The 16,691-nt window shown below is 39.6% G+C and overlaps 1 protein-coding gene across 6 annotated transcripts in view; it reads right to left on the reverse strand.

The window, feature by feature from the left end:
- Positions 1-16,691, reverse strand: part of cadm1a (cell adhesion molecule 1a) — a 388,215-nt gene that overhangs the window by 52,847 nt on the left and 318,677 nt on the right. For all 6 annotated transcript variants that reach the window (XM_008428590.3, XM_008428589.3, XM_008428591.3 and 3 more), the window contains one exon: positions 8,175-8,347. In XM_008428590.3, coding sequence (XP_008426812.1) covers positions 8,175-8,347 — 173 coding nt within the window. The remainder of the gene's footprint in view (positions 1-8,174; positions 8,348-16,691) is intronic.

Below are 16,691 nucleotides of genomic sequence, written 5' to 3' on the forward strand. Positions count from 1 at the left end.
AAATTAGCATTAATGCTAAAGAAAGCTGCAACGTAGTCAATAACCTGTGGAGAGGCAGAAGCATGTAGAATAATCTGTACTTGTACCATTCATTATGTTAAAATTGATGCATATGCTAAAATTAGCCAATATGCTAATGTTAGCTCAAATGCTGGCAGTAGGATGTGGAGCAACACGACCATGTTGTTTTAATTTTACTACTCTATTCAGTATACTAAACATTTCTAATTAATGAGAAAATTAGGTAAAAGCTAACTTTAGGTAAAAGTGCTAGTGCACTAGTCATAGACAGTGAAATGCTAACTTTTGTACAAATGCTAATGACCTGCCTTGCTGAGCATCACCGCTCTTTTCCTACGAATCCTCTTCTGCTCTCTGTCAGGTTTGTGATCTGTAGCATCGCAGGCGCTGCGTCTGTGCCGCTGGTTCCTTAAAGGAGCAGCGACGTTATTTTCTGTCCATAGACTTTTAATCAGCTATTTATTCTTATTTATGTCAGATTTTAACATGGGGGGACATATGTGTAATGGTTATAGTCTTGAATCAGTAGTATAATGCTGAAAACACAAGCAGTTGTAAATACCAGTAAACCCTACAGTGCAGTCCTGGGGAGCTGCAGTTCCAGACACTCTGTTCTTCTGTTGCTATGGTAATTAATCCCCTGCAGCTGTGAGAGCCAAAGAGCGGGAAAATCCTCTTCAGACACAGTTTCTATACTTGGGAGACACCAGGCGTCAGTCTGAAGGACCCTGACAAAAAGCATAAGCCCTAGCAAATTTTTGTAAACATTGTACATGAGCATGCATGTGTATCTATGTTATGACCAACTTTCAGACCAATAGGGCGATATTTATGCCTGTGAGGGGGATTTAAAAAGGGTTTTTGAGTCAGCCATAAACAGTCCTGTGTGTGTGTTTCATAGAGAAAGATTACTGATTCTGTGAGACACAAAATCTCAAATTTTTTCGTTTTTATTAATTTATGTAATCATTTTAACTCCAATCCCCAATAAAAGTAATAGCTCACTTGCCGGGATTGAGCCGCACGTTTTGATACCACTTTTGTGGGTCAGCATGCAGCGGTACGAGCCGCATTAACGGTAACGGAAGAATAATAAATTATATTTATAACTAGAAAATTCCTGCAGAAATTTTAAAGGGGCATGCCAAAGTGTGCCCGTCGGCTTTGACGCAGCGCTATGATGTTAAAAATTAGCATTAATGCTAAAGAAAGCTGCAACGTAGTCAATAACCTGTGGAGAGGCAGAAGCATGTTTAATAAACTGTAGTTGTACCATTCATTATGTTAGAATTGATGCATAAGCTAAAATTAGCCAATATGCTAATGTTAGCTTAAATGCTGGCAGTAGCATGTGGAGCAACACGACCATGTTGTTTTAATTTTACTACTCTATTCAGTATACTAAACATGTCTAATTAATGAGAAAATTAGGTAAAAGCTAACTTTAGGTAAAAGTGCTAGTGCACTAGTCATAGACAGTGAAATGCTAACTTTTGTACAAATGCTAATGACCTGCCTTGCTGAGCATCACCGCTCTTTTCCTACGAATCCTCTTCTGCTCTCTCTGTCAGGTTTGTGATCTGTAGCATCGCAGGCGCTGCGTCTGTGCCGCTGGTTCCTTAAAGGAGCAGCGACGTTATTTTCTGTCCATAGACTTTTAATCAACTATTTATTCTTATTTATGTCAGATTTTAACATGGGGGGACATATGTGTAATGGTTATAGTCTTGAATCAGTAGTATAATGCTGAAAACACAAGCAGTTGTAAATACCAGTAAACCCTACAGTGCAGTCCTGGGGAGCTGCAGTTCCAGACACTGTGTTCTTCTGTTGCTATGGTAATTAATCCCCTGCAGCTGTGAGAGCCAAAGAGCGGGAAAATCCTCTTCAGACACAGTTTCTATACTTGGGAGACACCAGGCGTCAGTCTGAAGGACCCTGACAAAAAGCATAAGCCCTAGCAAATTTTTGTAAACATTGTACATGAGCATGCATGTGTATCTATGTTATGACCAACTTTCAGACCAATAGGGCGATATTTATGCCTGTGAGGGGGATTTAAAAAGGGTTTTTGAGTCAGCCATAAACAGTCCTGTGTGTGTGTTTCATAGAGAAAGATTACTGATTCTGTGAGACACAAAATCTCAAATTTTTTCGTTTTTATTAATTTATGTAATCATTTTAACTCCGATCCCCAATAAAAATAATAGCAATAATGCCGGCCTCGAGCCGCACGATTTGATACCACTTTTGTGGGTGGGCACGCAGCGGTACGAGCCGCATTAACGGTGATGGAAGAATAATAAATAATAAAGAGGCGTTCTATTGGGTGTAGAACAATAGGTGCCTGCCATGCAATGCATGGAGGCAGTACTGACTTGCTTCGCAAGTCAGTACTGCTCTCCTTATGCATTGCTATGGCATGCCCCTAATAATAAAGAGACATTCTATTGGGTGTAGAACAATAGGTGCCTGCCATGCAATGCATGGAGGCAGTACTGACTTGCTTCGCAAGTCAGTACTGCTCTCCTTATGCATTGCTATGGCATGCCCCTAAATATAGTTTTACAAAAAAGTAAGCAGACTAAAATCGATTCTTTATGGAATTTTTTTTTCTTGCACAAAAACCGTAGCGACATCCGACTCTTGGAAAACGAACATAAATGCACCAGATTTCCTTCTAGTCAAGAACTTTAAAGGAAAACGACAGAAGACCCAAAATCACCTGGACAATCTTCTTTCTGCCTCACTACGTTTGAATTTCAGCTCCATCTGCTGTTATTTAAGCCATCTAAGACAAACAGGAGCGACTGGCAGCAAACTGCCCACTAGTTAAAATGGAGACGCGGTAAGTGGGGAGGTGACTGAGAGGAAAACAGCCGCTGAAAACACTGTGATGTCGGGCAATAAACTGTGGAGCTGAAGGAGCGGGGAGGCCGTTAACTTCCCCAGGCCCCTCAGGATGGTTCTCTCCCTGGTTTGAAAGGAAAACTGTGATGATTGTGTGAAGCGAAGATGCAGTGAGAGCTGCAGACCGGGCCGCCGTCCCTGTTAACGTTGTTAGTGTCAGGCGGACTGGGGGTGCTCTCCATCACCGCGGGTCACAGCGGTCTGGAATCAGACGCATTAGAGCGAGCTGCCGGCCCCGAACGCTGGGCTTTGGCTCTCGTGGTGGGAGAGCAGGGAGGCAGCTGCTGCTGGGCGCTCACTGGAGATCAATGTGGAGGCTGTGCTCAAGTGCTGGGCAATAATTGAAAACATACATCAAGTTTTGAGGCACAAAATATGAAATGTTTGGGTTGTTTTAGTCGGGTGGACTCAACTATTTGGCTTTGTGCGCGGTGATACAGTTTGTCCCCTCCAGGGTCGTTTTAAGGTATGACCTCACTGATCGTTTCGTGATCAATGATCGGTCAATACTCGCCTGTGAAACTGATCTTATCCACTGTTTTTTTCTACCTTCACAAGGCTGCGTTTAACAATGGTCGGCGTACCAATCCCGACTTCGCAATTATTTAGTTGTGTTCATTTCAATTTCTTAATCGCACAGATTTTTACACAACTGATCTTGTTTGTTTTCTTTTCTACATCCAAAAGTCCCAAACAGAACCGTTGTATTTGCTTGTTTCTGGTACGCCCATAAATCTGAAGCACAGGCAACATCTGAGAAACAGCAGCGATGGACCTGGATTATTGAAATGATCTTCCTCAAAGCTCCAGGAAATTATGCCTTACTAGCTCTTGTGTTCCAGATGGATGATTATTTCTGTGTGTTTATTTTTTTTTTATCTTATAATTTCAGATTTTTTGTCCAGGTTGACTTAAAAAGTTAACTACTGTAAATGTTAGGGACGCACAGATATGAGAATTTGGGCTGATAAAGATATTTGCTAACATCCTTTTATCATATTTTTGATTAGATTACTTGATTAATCATCAGAATAATCAATAGATTACCCATTTACTAAAATTATAGTTTAAAACAGCATCTTTGTTCCTCTTTCAGAAGCGAATGTTGGGTCTGACTTGATCCTAAATTACTGCAGAGAGAAACACGAAGGGATTCTATGAGGAAGCGAGTCTGAACTGGTTTTAATGGTGGCTCCTCTCTCTCTCTTTCTGCACCGTCGGTTTGTGTTTCTCAGAGAGACGGCAGCAGATTTCAAAATTCAATCTCCATGCAAACTAAGGAGGAAGATTGCTTTCTGCTGCTTAATGCCGCTACGTTCGCTGTAATTGGCTACAAACAGATTCACACCAACATAAACGGATGCATTTTGACGTATAACTGATATTTTACATGATTAAAAACCCGAAGCTCAACAAGTTTTTAACTAAAAAAATGTTTCCCCGACGCCTGACAGGATTTCTTTTTATGTTTGTGAAACAGTTTCAGGATTGAAGCAGCTGACAGACTTCAAAAATAATTTAGATTCAGCTTTTCTGTAAACAGAGAGGAGAAACATTTCCTCATTCTCAGAGACTTTTGAAAACGGACAAATCTGCTGTGATTGTGCTCCGAGTCAGATTGTGCAAAGATTATTTTTTCTGCACATTTAATTTTTTCCTTTCATCCAAAATTTGGATCTGCTATAAGAACATTTTAACCCACAATCATCCTTCACCTGATCCAGTTCTGATAAGATTCTGAAGCAAAATGAGTAAAATATTTACGTGTTTCATGAAAACTGATATTCATTCAATTATTCTGAGATTTCCAATTAAAACTGCTTGGAAAAACCTACATGTAGTTAAAAATCCAGGTTATTACTAAAAGGTCCTCAACTGAAGCATAACGTGAACTCTTGTGCAGTAATATTTTAAAACATCTGCAGAGAGAAGCCGTCGGAGTGGATTTGTTGTGGCAGGACGGTTACGGACGACCTCGGCTCGACCCCGGCATGAATAAATCACACGAGTTCAAGCGCAGTGCATGCATGCATCTCCGCAGCTGCAGCGTCTTAGCGACTCTGTGAACCATTAAATTAAAGCAGAGTCAAACTGAATGTTTAGTTTTCACCTAAATATGGTTTACCTGCTGCTGCAGAGACCTAACGCTAGCTTAGAGCGCTTTGATTTGTGGCGGCGCCTCTGCAGACGTAATTAGCCCGTTGTAAGTAACGCTCACCCAGCCGGCGTCCATCACTTCTCCACCCAAACCTTTCCACTCCGCTAATTCCCCTCCGACAATAGCAGCCGTATAATTTCTCCGCAGGCTTGGGCTCCACCAAAAAGTGATTGGGAAGTAATTTTGGTCAGGGGAAAATGAGCACATTAGAGCGTAGTGCTCGGCTCGGGGAGTAAATGTTATTTGTATCAACAGCAGAGAGGCATGTTGAGATAACGCGGTGAGGAGGAGGAAGGCAGGAAGTCGACACAAACGTGGGATTCATGAGGAATAAAGTCGTGTTTCCTCACCTGGATGAAACATCACAGCTTATAAATAAATCTAAACTGACTTACACCGAGATGTAATGAAAAGGAACAATGTGGCCTCTGAGCCGATGTTTTTAAACATGAAATCTCATAAGAGACTGAACCGTATGAAGTCAGGCTCAGCGTTAGAGGAAACAACATTTTACTATCAGCTGTTATTTGCTCACGGTATCGGCCGATCTCTTTGCTTCAGGCGGCGGTGGAAGGGGGTTGTGGGATATTTATCTCAAAGCGGTTTATAGAGCTGTGCAGGCTAACTGGAGAGCACTGCTCAAGAACAAGAAAAAGAATGGGAACAATGACTTTATAGCACAATCAAGTAACTATGCTACCTTTAGTTATTATAGAAATGCTATATATATCAAATATAACTTAAAAGAAATTTTATTTCCTAATTTAACACCTTGAAATTGGGCCTGGTCTGCACAGTGGCGCAGTTGGTAGAGCTGTGGCCTTGCAGCAAGAAGGTTCTGGGTTCGATTCCCGGCCCCGGTCTTTCTGCATGGAGTTTGCATGTTCTACCTGTGCATGCGTGGGTTCTCTCCGGGTACTCCAGTTTCCTCCCAAAGTCCAAAAACATGACTGTCAGGTGAATTGGTTTCTCCAAATTGCCCGTAGGTGTGAGTGTGTGTGTGTGTGTGCATGGTTGTTTGTCCTGTGTGTCTCTGTGTTGCCCTGCGACAGACTGGCGACCTGTCCAGAATGACCCCGCCTCTCGCCCGGAACGTTAGCTGGAGATAGGCACCAGCAACCCTCCCGGCCCCACCAAGGGACAAGGGTGTTAGAAAATGGATGGACGGATGGATGGAAATTGGGCCTTTGTTTCTTTAAAAGCTCCTGTTCTTTCTGAAGCTCCATCTCCAGGAAGTCATCCCCACATGGCTCCTCTATTAACCCTTTAGCAACGTTTTCACCAGCATTGCTCTGAGCAGCAGCTCCTATAATGAGCTCAGTAGTTCCACCAGCTGTTGGCTAATTGCTGCTGGCTAGTCTGAAGGAGCTGATAGGGGGAGGAGCTACGCATCAAAGGCAGAGCTAGGTTCACCCAGGTATTTTGTACAGCTGAACGGTTGCCATGGAGATTAAAGGGTCAATCTCCCTTTTTTTACCAGTATGTTTTTGATTCCGGAATAACATCATTATATGTTGGAAAGCTAAAAAAAAAAAAAAAGGATTTTAAATCATACTGCACCTTTAGAACTTTCAAAAAAGAGGAATTTCTTGAGTGAACAATTAAGAGATATGACTGTAATTCATTCAAATACTACAGAAAAAATGTAAGCAGAATCTTTTATGTCTTTAAGATGACAACTAAATCCCACAATAACTAGAGGGTTTCAGATTGGAAATGTATTCATAAATAAATTAAAATGTTCAGCTTTGGAAACTTTTAGGTTCTATTTCACTTTGTGTTTTGAGTCATTCTTTCTGTCAACATGAATAGGTTAATGCGTGCAGTTAATGTAATAATTTCAACGTGTTAAAATCCCGTAACGAAGATTAATCTATTGTTTTGACCTGAAAGCCTCTCCTGAGCAGGGTTACCGCGTTCTGGACTCGACACACGGAGAGCGACGGACGACAGCAGAAAGCAACAAAAGTTTGGAACGTCTCAATTTTCTTGTGTTGCGTCAAATTGTGACCGTCGCCTTGTGGCACAACATCCACAAGAAAGGAGACTTGGAAAGATTTTTTGTGGCCCGTAAACAGCAGTTCAAAAATGATACAAATTTATTTATTAAACCGTAAATTTTTAATCAGGGTAAAATTTTTACAAAAATACTTTTCTTGCAATGCAAAATATTAAGTACGACACAAAGTATTTGTCTTTTTATAACTAAGCTTGTATAATAAGTACAACCAGGTCTATCCTGAGACTTTTATGGGTTTTATTTAAATTTTCAAACTTGGCTAAATATAGAACACACCAAATCCTGTTCTTGTAACGGGGAAGAAACTTGTTCAAATGAGCCAAAAAGATTTTGAAAACTAGATCCCTTTGTTTTAATACAGAAAAATATTTTTCATGTTTTGGATCTATAACAAATAACATCCTTTTCATACAAAAACCAAAAAAATAAAAAATCAGATGACTATTTGGCTAATTTTAGTTTTTTTATATATATATATATAAAACTAAAATCAGTTTATATATATATATATCTATATATCTATATATATATATATATATATATATATATATATATATATATATATATATATATATATATATATAAATTTTTCTAGGCCTGTGGTACTTTTGACTTAACCTGGCATAAAGGTGATGTTTTAATTTCATTATGATAAGTGAGTGTGTTTAAGAGGAACATTTGATGTGAAACTGTTTGAAACAGGAAGAGGATTCCTGCATTATCCGTGTTGCTCTAAATGACGGTGCAGAGCGGATCAACAGTGTGGTTAATAAAGCAGCCAGGCTTCAGCAGTGAGCTGTTAGCATATCCACAGATCCCTTGTTTTAAAGTCAAGTCGCATTTCTTGAATTATGCCGGCAGAGTGTTTAGTATGCTAGAAGTGCGACAAATGAGCACCTGTGTTAACAGCTTAGCGGCCTCATAAATCACTCAGTGTTTTACATTTAATTATGCTGCTGTTCATGTTCAGTCTCCTAAAACTGGCTTAAATTGAGCAAAGTGTTCACAACTTGAAAAAACCTGCGTGAATCATAGAAACGTCATAAGTTTGGTGTTTCAGCTTACCGTAGACGTAGAGGACGTAGTCGTCGAAGGACTCGCCCAGCGGGTTGGACGCCACACACCGGTACGTCCCGTTGTACGACTTGTTCAGATTCTCGATGTAGAGATCGCCGCCGGTGATGACTGCGTGGGACGGGACGTCGTCATCCACCTTCAGCCAGTTGACCCGCTGTGGCCTGGAACCAGAACGTCAGGAAACAGTGAGGACAAAGAGACGCTGGAGGTCCTCAACCATCGGCCGGGACGCCCACCATCAGCTGAACCGAAGAACGTTGTTGAATAAATCATGGAACGTCACAAAGGAGCCAACATTTGAAGAAGCCAGGGACAAAAACCGCCTGCAAAGACTACAAACTTCCTCTGAAACAGCCGAATTGGCACCAGTTTTGATAGATTTGAAGAAGGTGGGGGGTCCAACTTCACTCAGGTTAAAGCTGACCTATGTGTGTCCTTTGAACAGTGCCGAACCAGTCTATGGCCTATACAAAGCATGTTCATTACAGTTTTTTGAACAAAATCATTCTTAGAAAATGAGATTTTAGTTTGCCCAGTTGTTCCTATTTTAAGCCGTTTTAGGGCGTCTTGTCACTTTAAATCCCAATAAGCTGCTGCTGGCCACGCCGCCCAACTCCACGTTTACACTCAGACATGAAAATGAGTGCAAACAGATGCACAACTATACAACCGTACATCTTTGAAAAGTAGAAGTGGAACCTCCTGCACAACCAAAAAGAATGCAACAAGTGGATTCTGGGTGATAAGTCAACAACAAATCACTTGTTTTTCCAGCAACCACTGCACTACACATAAAGTCATAAAACCAGCTGGAACAAGTTTGAACTCAACTAGGGTTGCTAGGTAACGGGCGGAGTTCCATTTGAGTTGCTAGGTAACACTAGGTGACTTCAATTCTGGAGATTTTTGAAAGTTCTCATTTTCCAGACGCCAAAAAACAAACTTGTTGCCAAAAACTGGCTGTGTTTTTTTTAAGCGCCTAGACAGTTTATTGAAGCTGTAGAAATGTAAATAGAAGAACAAAAATGTCCAAAATGTGAATTTAGCATAATATGTCCCCTTTAAAACTGCCTGTTTTAGTTGTTGAAACACCAAATAAATCTTGTTGTTACTTCCTTCCACAGGGTTGCCACACACAGTCACCTCCCTGACTCCAGAGCTGCGCGCACACAGACTTGGCAGACATGCTTTTACAGGAGCAGTAAAATGTAAAATCGACTTTATGAGCTTTATGTCATGTTATAATGTTATTCACTCATCAAAAACATAACTGGAGAGTTGCTTTGGTTCTTTCATGCATGTTTGAGAAATCCATACCAACAGGTCAACAGTGTACTGCTGCAAGTGTGTAACATACACTGCAAAAACACAAAATCTTACCAAGTATTTTTGGTTTAGTTTCTAATGCAAACATCTTAGAGCACCTAAAATAAGACAAAACTAACTTAGTAACTTTTGAGAAAGATAAATGAAAAATTTCTAGTTGGCAAATTAATTAACTTATAACAAGATATGTTTCTCATGACGGAAGTAAAATACAATAGAGCCATTTATAGAACCCTGTTGATGGGTAAATAGTAGAGGTGTGCCGATTGATCGGTCACCGATCATAATCGGCCGATTTTCGTGAAAAAGTGCATGATCGGTGATCCGCGATCATTGGCTCTTGTTGCCGATACCGATCACCTGCATCTCATTTCTCAGCCTGCCTGTGCAGCTGGTCTTTCACACTGCGCAAACGCGCAGCAACAAATCCTAAGCGATGTGGAAATACAACGCACTGAGTGAATGGGGAAGTTTGTGTATTGCGGCGGAAAATTGAAGCAGGTCAAAATGCATCAACACAATGAATCTAATACGACATAAAAACATTGCCATACTTGACGGAGTTTGGCTACATCGAGGCTCGCTGCAGTAAAAATGACATATGGAGGATCAGATAGCAGGTAAAGCAGCGCACAGCTACAAACACTCACCCGGATTATTAGCATGACGGTCAGAAAGCTAAACAAATAACCCGCAAAATTATTTAAGTCTTTGAGCTGCGATGTAAGACGCTGGTTCTGATCTCGCTGTTGAACCGCTGCTACGCGCTACAGGTAGCGCGTAGCAGCTACCTGTAGCTGCTACAGGTAGCTACAGACGGAGCGCCGCTTCTGCTCCACCTGGTAGTGACTCTCACACTGAACCTCTGCTTAAAGCTGCAGCATCTAACCTAAAAAAATACATTTCACATACTTATTAAAACTTTCACTGTCCTAACATGAGACAGATAATCTCTAAAAAAAATAATCAATCTCCTCCCTGCTCTGCATAATTACTCCACTCAGTCAGAAACAGCCACTCAGAACTAGCAGTAATCAGCTAGCCGCCATGCTATCAGGACGTTTTCATTCAGTAACTCTGGATTGTTTATTGTAATGGAACCTGTATTTGCCTTTGAATGTTAAGTTTTATACTTGAATTTTTTTGGCAATGTTGAGAGGTTTTATTTTGGCTCTTTGTATTATTTAGCCTCTTCAGAGCCTTCATATGTTATCAGTCTGTTAAAGATTGTATTACCGACAGCAGTACAATTTGCAGAAGGCCTGTTTTGTTTAGTTTTCTTCTTGGAAAAAGTTATTAAAAACAAGTTTTTGTCTAAATTAAGGTGAATTCATGGTTCCTTTTTCCACATAATGTAACCGGTAGTGTTTATGATAAAAAAAATTATAATAATAATTATGTGATCGGTATCGGTGATTGGTATCGGTGATCGGCCCTCATGGGTGATCGGTATCGGCAGGAAAAAACCTGATCGGCACATCTCTAGTAAATAGTTTATTTTTCCATTCTCCTGCTACATTTTTCTAAAACAGGTCTATTCCAGATACAGTTTTGATCAATTCTAAAAAGAGTTTGGTTATTATGGAGACTAATGAATTTAAATCTAATTTTCTTGTGTTAAATGAATGCTACTAATTGCAGCAGCTTTGTCTTGCATTGATATTTTTACCTGTGTAGGTGGGGAACTATTAAGCATCAGCCTTTGTTCTGGTTTCTTCTTGAATAGCAGGGTGGTTTATTTCAATTTTATGACAATAAACTCCAAGTGCCCTGAGTAGCAGCGGGTTGGGGAGGGGGGAAAGGAGACAAAAAAACATCTCCATTTGGCTGCAGCGGCTTCCAGAGGCCTCTGCCAGCTCCCGTTATTTCCCCTGAGCGCGCGATGATGGCCTCTCTTGTTGCATTTTGTTGCGCCGTTTTAAGTTGCTTCCCTCCCTTTGAAAGCAAATTTGGTGGGGATCAAGCACACAAATCGAAGAGGTGGAGAAAAAAAAAAGAGATGAAGCAGAAAAAATTCAACCCAAAAAGAATCTGAAGCAAAACAAGCAAAGCCCAAGTGTGTTTAATGGCCGACAGAAGAAAAGTCAACAAAAATATAAGTTCTGATGGAGCGGATATTCTATAGGTGGACTGGATGTTGTGAGAGGAGCTGAAATGAATTCAGTGGAGGCTGATAGACAGAGATAGACCAAAGAGGTAAGATGGGGATGCAAGGAGAGAGGAAGGGCAGGCGTCTGGAATACAAATGGCCGCCTGCAGCCGGGCGCGGCGCCGCTATCTGCTGTAATGACTACACAACTCTCAGCAGCTCTAATGAAAATGACTTCCAATTCCCGGCTCACTGTATTGATTGTGTTTTCATCTTTAGAAAATGAATACAGGGAGCGCTTGTCTTGATGCCAAGTTTGAAAACCGTGGGGGTCGGTGGGGTTGGTCTGTGTGTGTGTGTGTGTGTGTGTGTGTGTGTGTGTGTGTGTGTGTGTGGGGGTGCGCGTGTGTGTGTGTGTGTGTGTGCGTGCGTGTGCGGGGGTGTGTGTGTGAGTGTGTGTTGGGGTACATGGTGTTTTGATCCGTGTGTTTTGTGCCTGTGTGTTCAAGTTGTGTCCTGCTTTAGCAGATCATAGAGTAAGAACCGTTCCTGGCAGCTCCAGATTAGGATGTCTGGAATAAAGCTGGAGGTTTCAGCTGAGTTTCACTTCGCCGCGTCCTGCTCACCTGGATTTTAACTGATTAAAAATCATTTTGAGGAGTTTTTATTAAAAAATGCATAAATTAATGAAAATATGAATGACTTTTTTTTTCCACTGAATAAAGATTTAAACATTTGAAGCTTTACTTTCAAATATTTTAATGCAGTGATGTCCAAACTTTTATCTCAATCTAAAAATGCTAAATAACATTTTGGTGAATTCTTTTCCTGCTCCGCAACAAATTAACACACATTTTAATTGCAAAGGTCCAAAAAGAGTCTCAGTTGTACAGTTTCCCAACTTGTTGGTCAGGATATCAGTTTTATTTTATTCCCAGAGTTGTCCTGGAAAACCCTTCACTGGATTTAGCCCAATTTAATTATTGGGTCAGCTTTTGAGCAAAAAGTCACTGGGGATTTCTGGCTCTACTTACTATGACACACAAAAAAACAATATGGCTAACAAAATAAAAAAAAACACTTATTGTTTTCAATAACAAACAAATTTGTTATTGAAAATTTCATATAAAGAAAAACAGAAAAAAATCTCTATCTGCATCAGCTCCATTTGCTTCTTAATTATTGAATAAATATATCTACTTATTCAATAATTTAGCAGCACAAAGGAGGTTCTGAACTGAAATTGTTGCTTATTTTGTTGATAAATGAACACAGAACAGGATCCCCACAGCATAGTGCTGCCACATCAGAGGCGTGCTCCGTAAATGATGCAGGTAGGTCAGTTCTACTTGAAGCCACTAAAGGAGCTGCAGCTACCACTAACTTGCTGTGTTTCTTTTACAAATGTGTGCAAAACTTCGCCAATACTCTGCTAATGTAACAGAAAACACAATTTCACAATTGCGATGTTTCTATTAAATAAGAAATGCAATTAAAATCTTATGTTAACTTTGTTCAAGTCATTAAAAAACATGCATCCAACTACTTCCTGATGTCTTCTTCCTCGTGGTTTTCGCCAGTGGTAACATCCTGTTGTTGATCATGTGATGCGAAAAAAGTGACTCTATTGCAGTTTTGTGAAATAAACCAATTAGTCAGCACATCCTGGTGCCAACACTTTTTAATCAAATAACTGCTTTTTGGAATTTGGCTTGTTTCCATTAAGCAAATTTATTTTCAAAATGTCAAATTGCACAATTATATGTTAAATGTAATCTGTAGAAAGTACTTAATAACAGCACGACTTCATAACTGGGATCAATTGGAGTTAATGTAAGATTAAATTAACTTGTTCTTATTTTATAAATTGTCTTGAAGTGACATTTAAAACCAACAGAAGCCATAACGTCTCTGTGTTTTTCTGTTTGCTGCAGTTTCTCCTCTCATTAGGTCACTTTTATACAATATTCACAACTCCACCATCATCCAATGATTGTTTTGTTCTGTTTGGATCCGAGCGGCCTTGTCAACAAATTAGCGGGAGCGACGCAAACGCTGCCAGTTATACGGAGGCCTCAACCGTCCAGCGGGACTTCTGCCCGAGGCGCTCGCTCTTTTATTCTTCCCCGTTCGCTAATGGCTGTATTTGCACTCCATTACATCTCCTATCACACAGACCTGTCATCTGAGCAAACCAACACCTGCGTTCGCCACTGATACGTACGAAATGGCTGCCTAATGAGAGACGGGCAGGAGCTTTCACACGACACCGACAGACATTTGCAGGAATCAATTATCACCAATAAAAGCCTCAGTAAGTTTCCAACATGAAGGGGAAAAAAACAAAAAAGATTCAGCTGTTTCTGCTACAACTCAACATTTAACTGCATTTGTCAAAACAGTTTATACATTCACATCCTCGATGGAAACTCCTTTTGAAAACGCCGTGTTTAAAGAAGTGATTGGCTGATTTTATTTTTTCAGTTTTGAGGAAAAGGTCCAAAAAAATCGGTTGCTAAACTTACGGCTGTCACATTAAAGAAGTTAAAAATATAACTTGTTTTTTGATCAATATGGATGCTGAATGCTTTTAAAGCTGCAGACAGTACATTAACTGTGTAATTGACTATTTGTAAGTTGCAACTTTATCCTTTAAAATGAAAATACTGTCACAGATGGAAAGACCAGGAACTTATGTAATAATTTGTAAATGCCAGTAATAATTATTTGTTGTTAAAGGGATGCACAATATATCGGCACTAACATCGGTACCGATCAATATCAGTCATTTTTAAAATATCTGAATCAGTTCAGTAATTTATTTATCTTTATCTTGTTGCCGTTTGTTTCTGGGCTCTTCTTTTTTTCTAACGATTTTGAAACAGTAATTCAATCTTTGTAATATTGGCAAATATCGGTTATCGGCCATAGCAACAATATTATATCTGTAATTTACCAATTTGCAAATCTAAAATCAAACCAGATTTTTCGTCAGGTTCTTCCTGTTAAATGGAAGTTGTTCATTTCAGCTGTCGCCACGTGCTTGCTCCATGTGAGGGATTGCTGTAACTTCAACAGCTTGCAGTAGTTATCTGTAGACTGTCGCTACTTGCTTGCTAAGAAGGAGGGATCTGTGCTTAGTCACTAGCTGTGTTTATCGCCTTTTGAAGTACTGCTTCATTAAACATTAATGGAAATAGCAAAATTAAAAATAAACTGATTTTTACACTTAAGTTGATTTTTGACATTTCTGAAAAAGAGTTAGTCCTCTAAAAGGCCAAATAAATTGTGAAATGCAAACTCTGTCTTACCAGAGGCACAAAACTCAAAAAGGGTTTAATGTGAAGATCTCCAGCTTGGAGGAAGAGGACTCACTCCTTTTTTCTGAGAAGTATGATCCGTGCTGCTTAGCGGTAGCATGGCTGTTAACTAGCTGTGGCTGCTAACTAGCTGTGGTTGCTAATTGTCGACACAACATATGATTTAAAAATAAGCAAGAGAGTCAGATTTTGGCAGAGTGCAAATCTGTAAAACACCTCAGATAAACAGAACAGGTTTATGGTTTCCTATTTTTTGGCTTTAAAGATTATTTAGTCTAAGTAAAGGAACAAGAAGTCTAAATACACTCAATATTTATTTGTAATTGCTTAAGGTGTTAGTCATTGGAACTAAACAAAACTAAATTAATATGGAAATACTCCACAGCTTCATGGGAACATGCTGTACGTTTGTAATGATCAAAGAGAAGAAACTGAACTAAACCACAAACCACTTCATGGATACTTGCTTTATGTGATTAACCATCAAAACAAAGAGATTTATTGTAACGTTATCAAAAAAGAACATAGATTATCAATTATTAATTCAACAGCAACAGGATTTTATGGTATAAGTGTTGACAGTTGAACAAATTAAAAACAAGTTTAGTAAAAGTTACCACTAGTTTAGCGAACAATATTTAATACATGAAAGCCATGACTCTTAATTGGGATGTAATTTACACAAATATACATAAATATGTGAAGACTTTTCCATAAATACATGCATAATATCTCATTAAAATGTGGGGAAACGTTTGCTTCACAGCGCTGTTTTCGGAGCATCAAATGGACATTAAAACTGTAATTTCTGCATATTTAAATTATTTTTTGCGACCCGAAAATGTACAAGTTGAGGTTGCATGTCCGGAATATTAAGAATATTATTCTATGCAGGGTTTAAAAACAAAAAAGTGAAGCTTCTGAAGGCTTCAGAGGCTGTCAATAGACGACAATGAAGCAGGAAAATTAGGTAGAAAATGCTAAGAAATAATACAGAAAATGCAGTAGAGCAGCAGAGTGAAGCAGACAGTTTAGAGCTGCGTATTAAGGCCAGCATGTGATAGATTCTCACTCAGTAGACCCAGAGGAACAGAGGAAATATTTTATCTCCTTTATGAGCTGCTACAGATACTGTACGTACTGAGCAGCTGCGTGCTGAGTTATTTAAAATTAACTGCTTCCTATAAAGAGAGGAAAAAAATAACTTCCTTCCCGAGTCGGAGAATGATTCAGCACTGGCACGCAGAAGTATGTCAGAGAAATAACTCAAGGTAAAACACAGAAAACTTCTTACCGGGCTCCTCAGAAAAATCTTTATTTTATGGCGCCATTTTTACTTAAACGGCTGCTGCCTTGAGCTTTTTCAGATGAAAAGAAAACCGTCCCTGACTTCAACAAGAAAGAGGAAAATAAAGCTTAATAAATAACGCTAAACTTGAAAGATTCATGTGGCCTGATATGACTTTGCTGCCAGTTATTTAAACACGATATTAAGATCAATGTGCTTAACACTTTATAATAAATTAAACTACATTCAGTTTTTTCAGTGGGGATTTTCACTGAAACATAGCAGAATCGTTTTTATGTCAAAACGTGGTTAAGATGATGTTACCGGAGGTTCCTACACAATGGATGGGTGAACGGATGGACAGAGGGATGAACAGATGTATGAATGGATTAATGGACTGTAGGAGGGATGGATGGAAGAATAAATGGATGGATGTTGGACCAATGGCTGAATGATGGACCAATGGATGGATGGATAGATGT

The sequence above is a fragment of the Poecilia reticulata genome, chromosome 14 (assembly GCF_904066995.2).
Source record: "Poecilia reticulata chromosome 14, P_reticulata-male-v2, whole genome shotgun sequence".
Classification (NCBI taxonomy): Eukaryota; Metazoa; Chordata; class Actinopteri; order Cyprinodontiformes; family Poeciliidae; genus Poecilia; species Poecilia reticulata.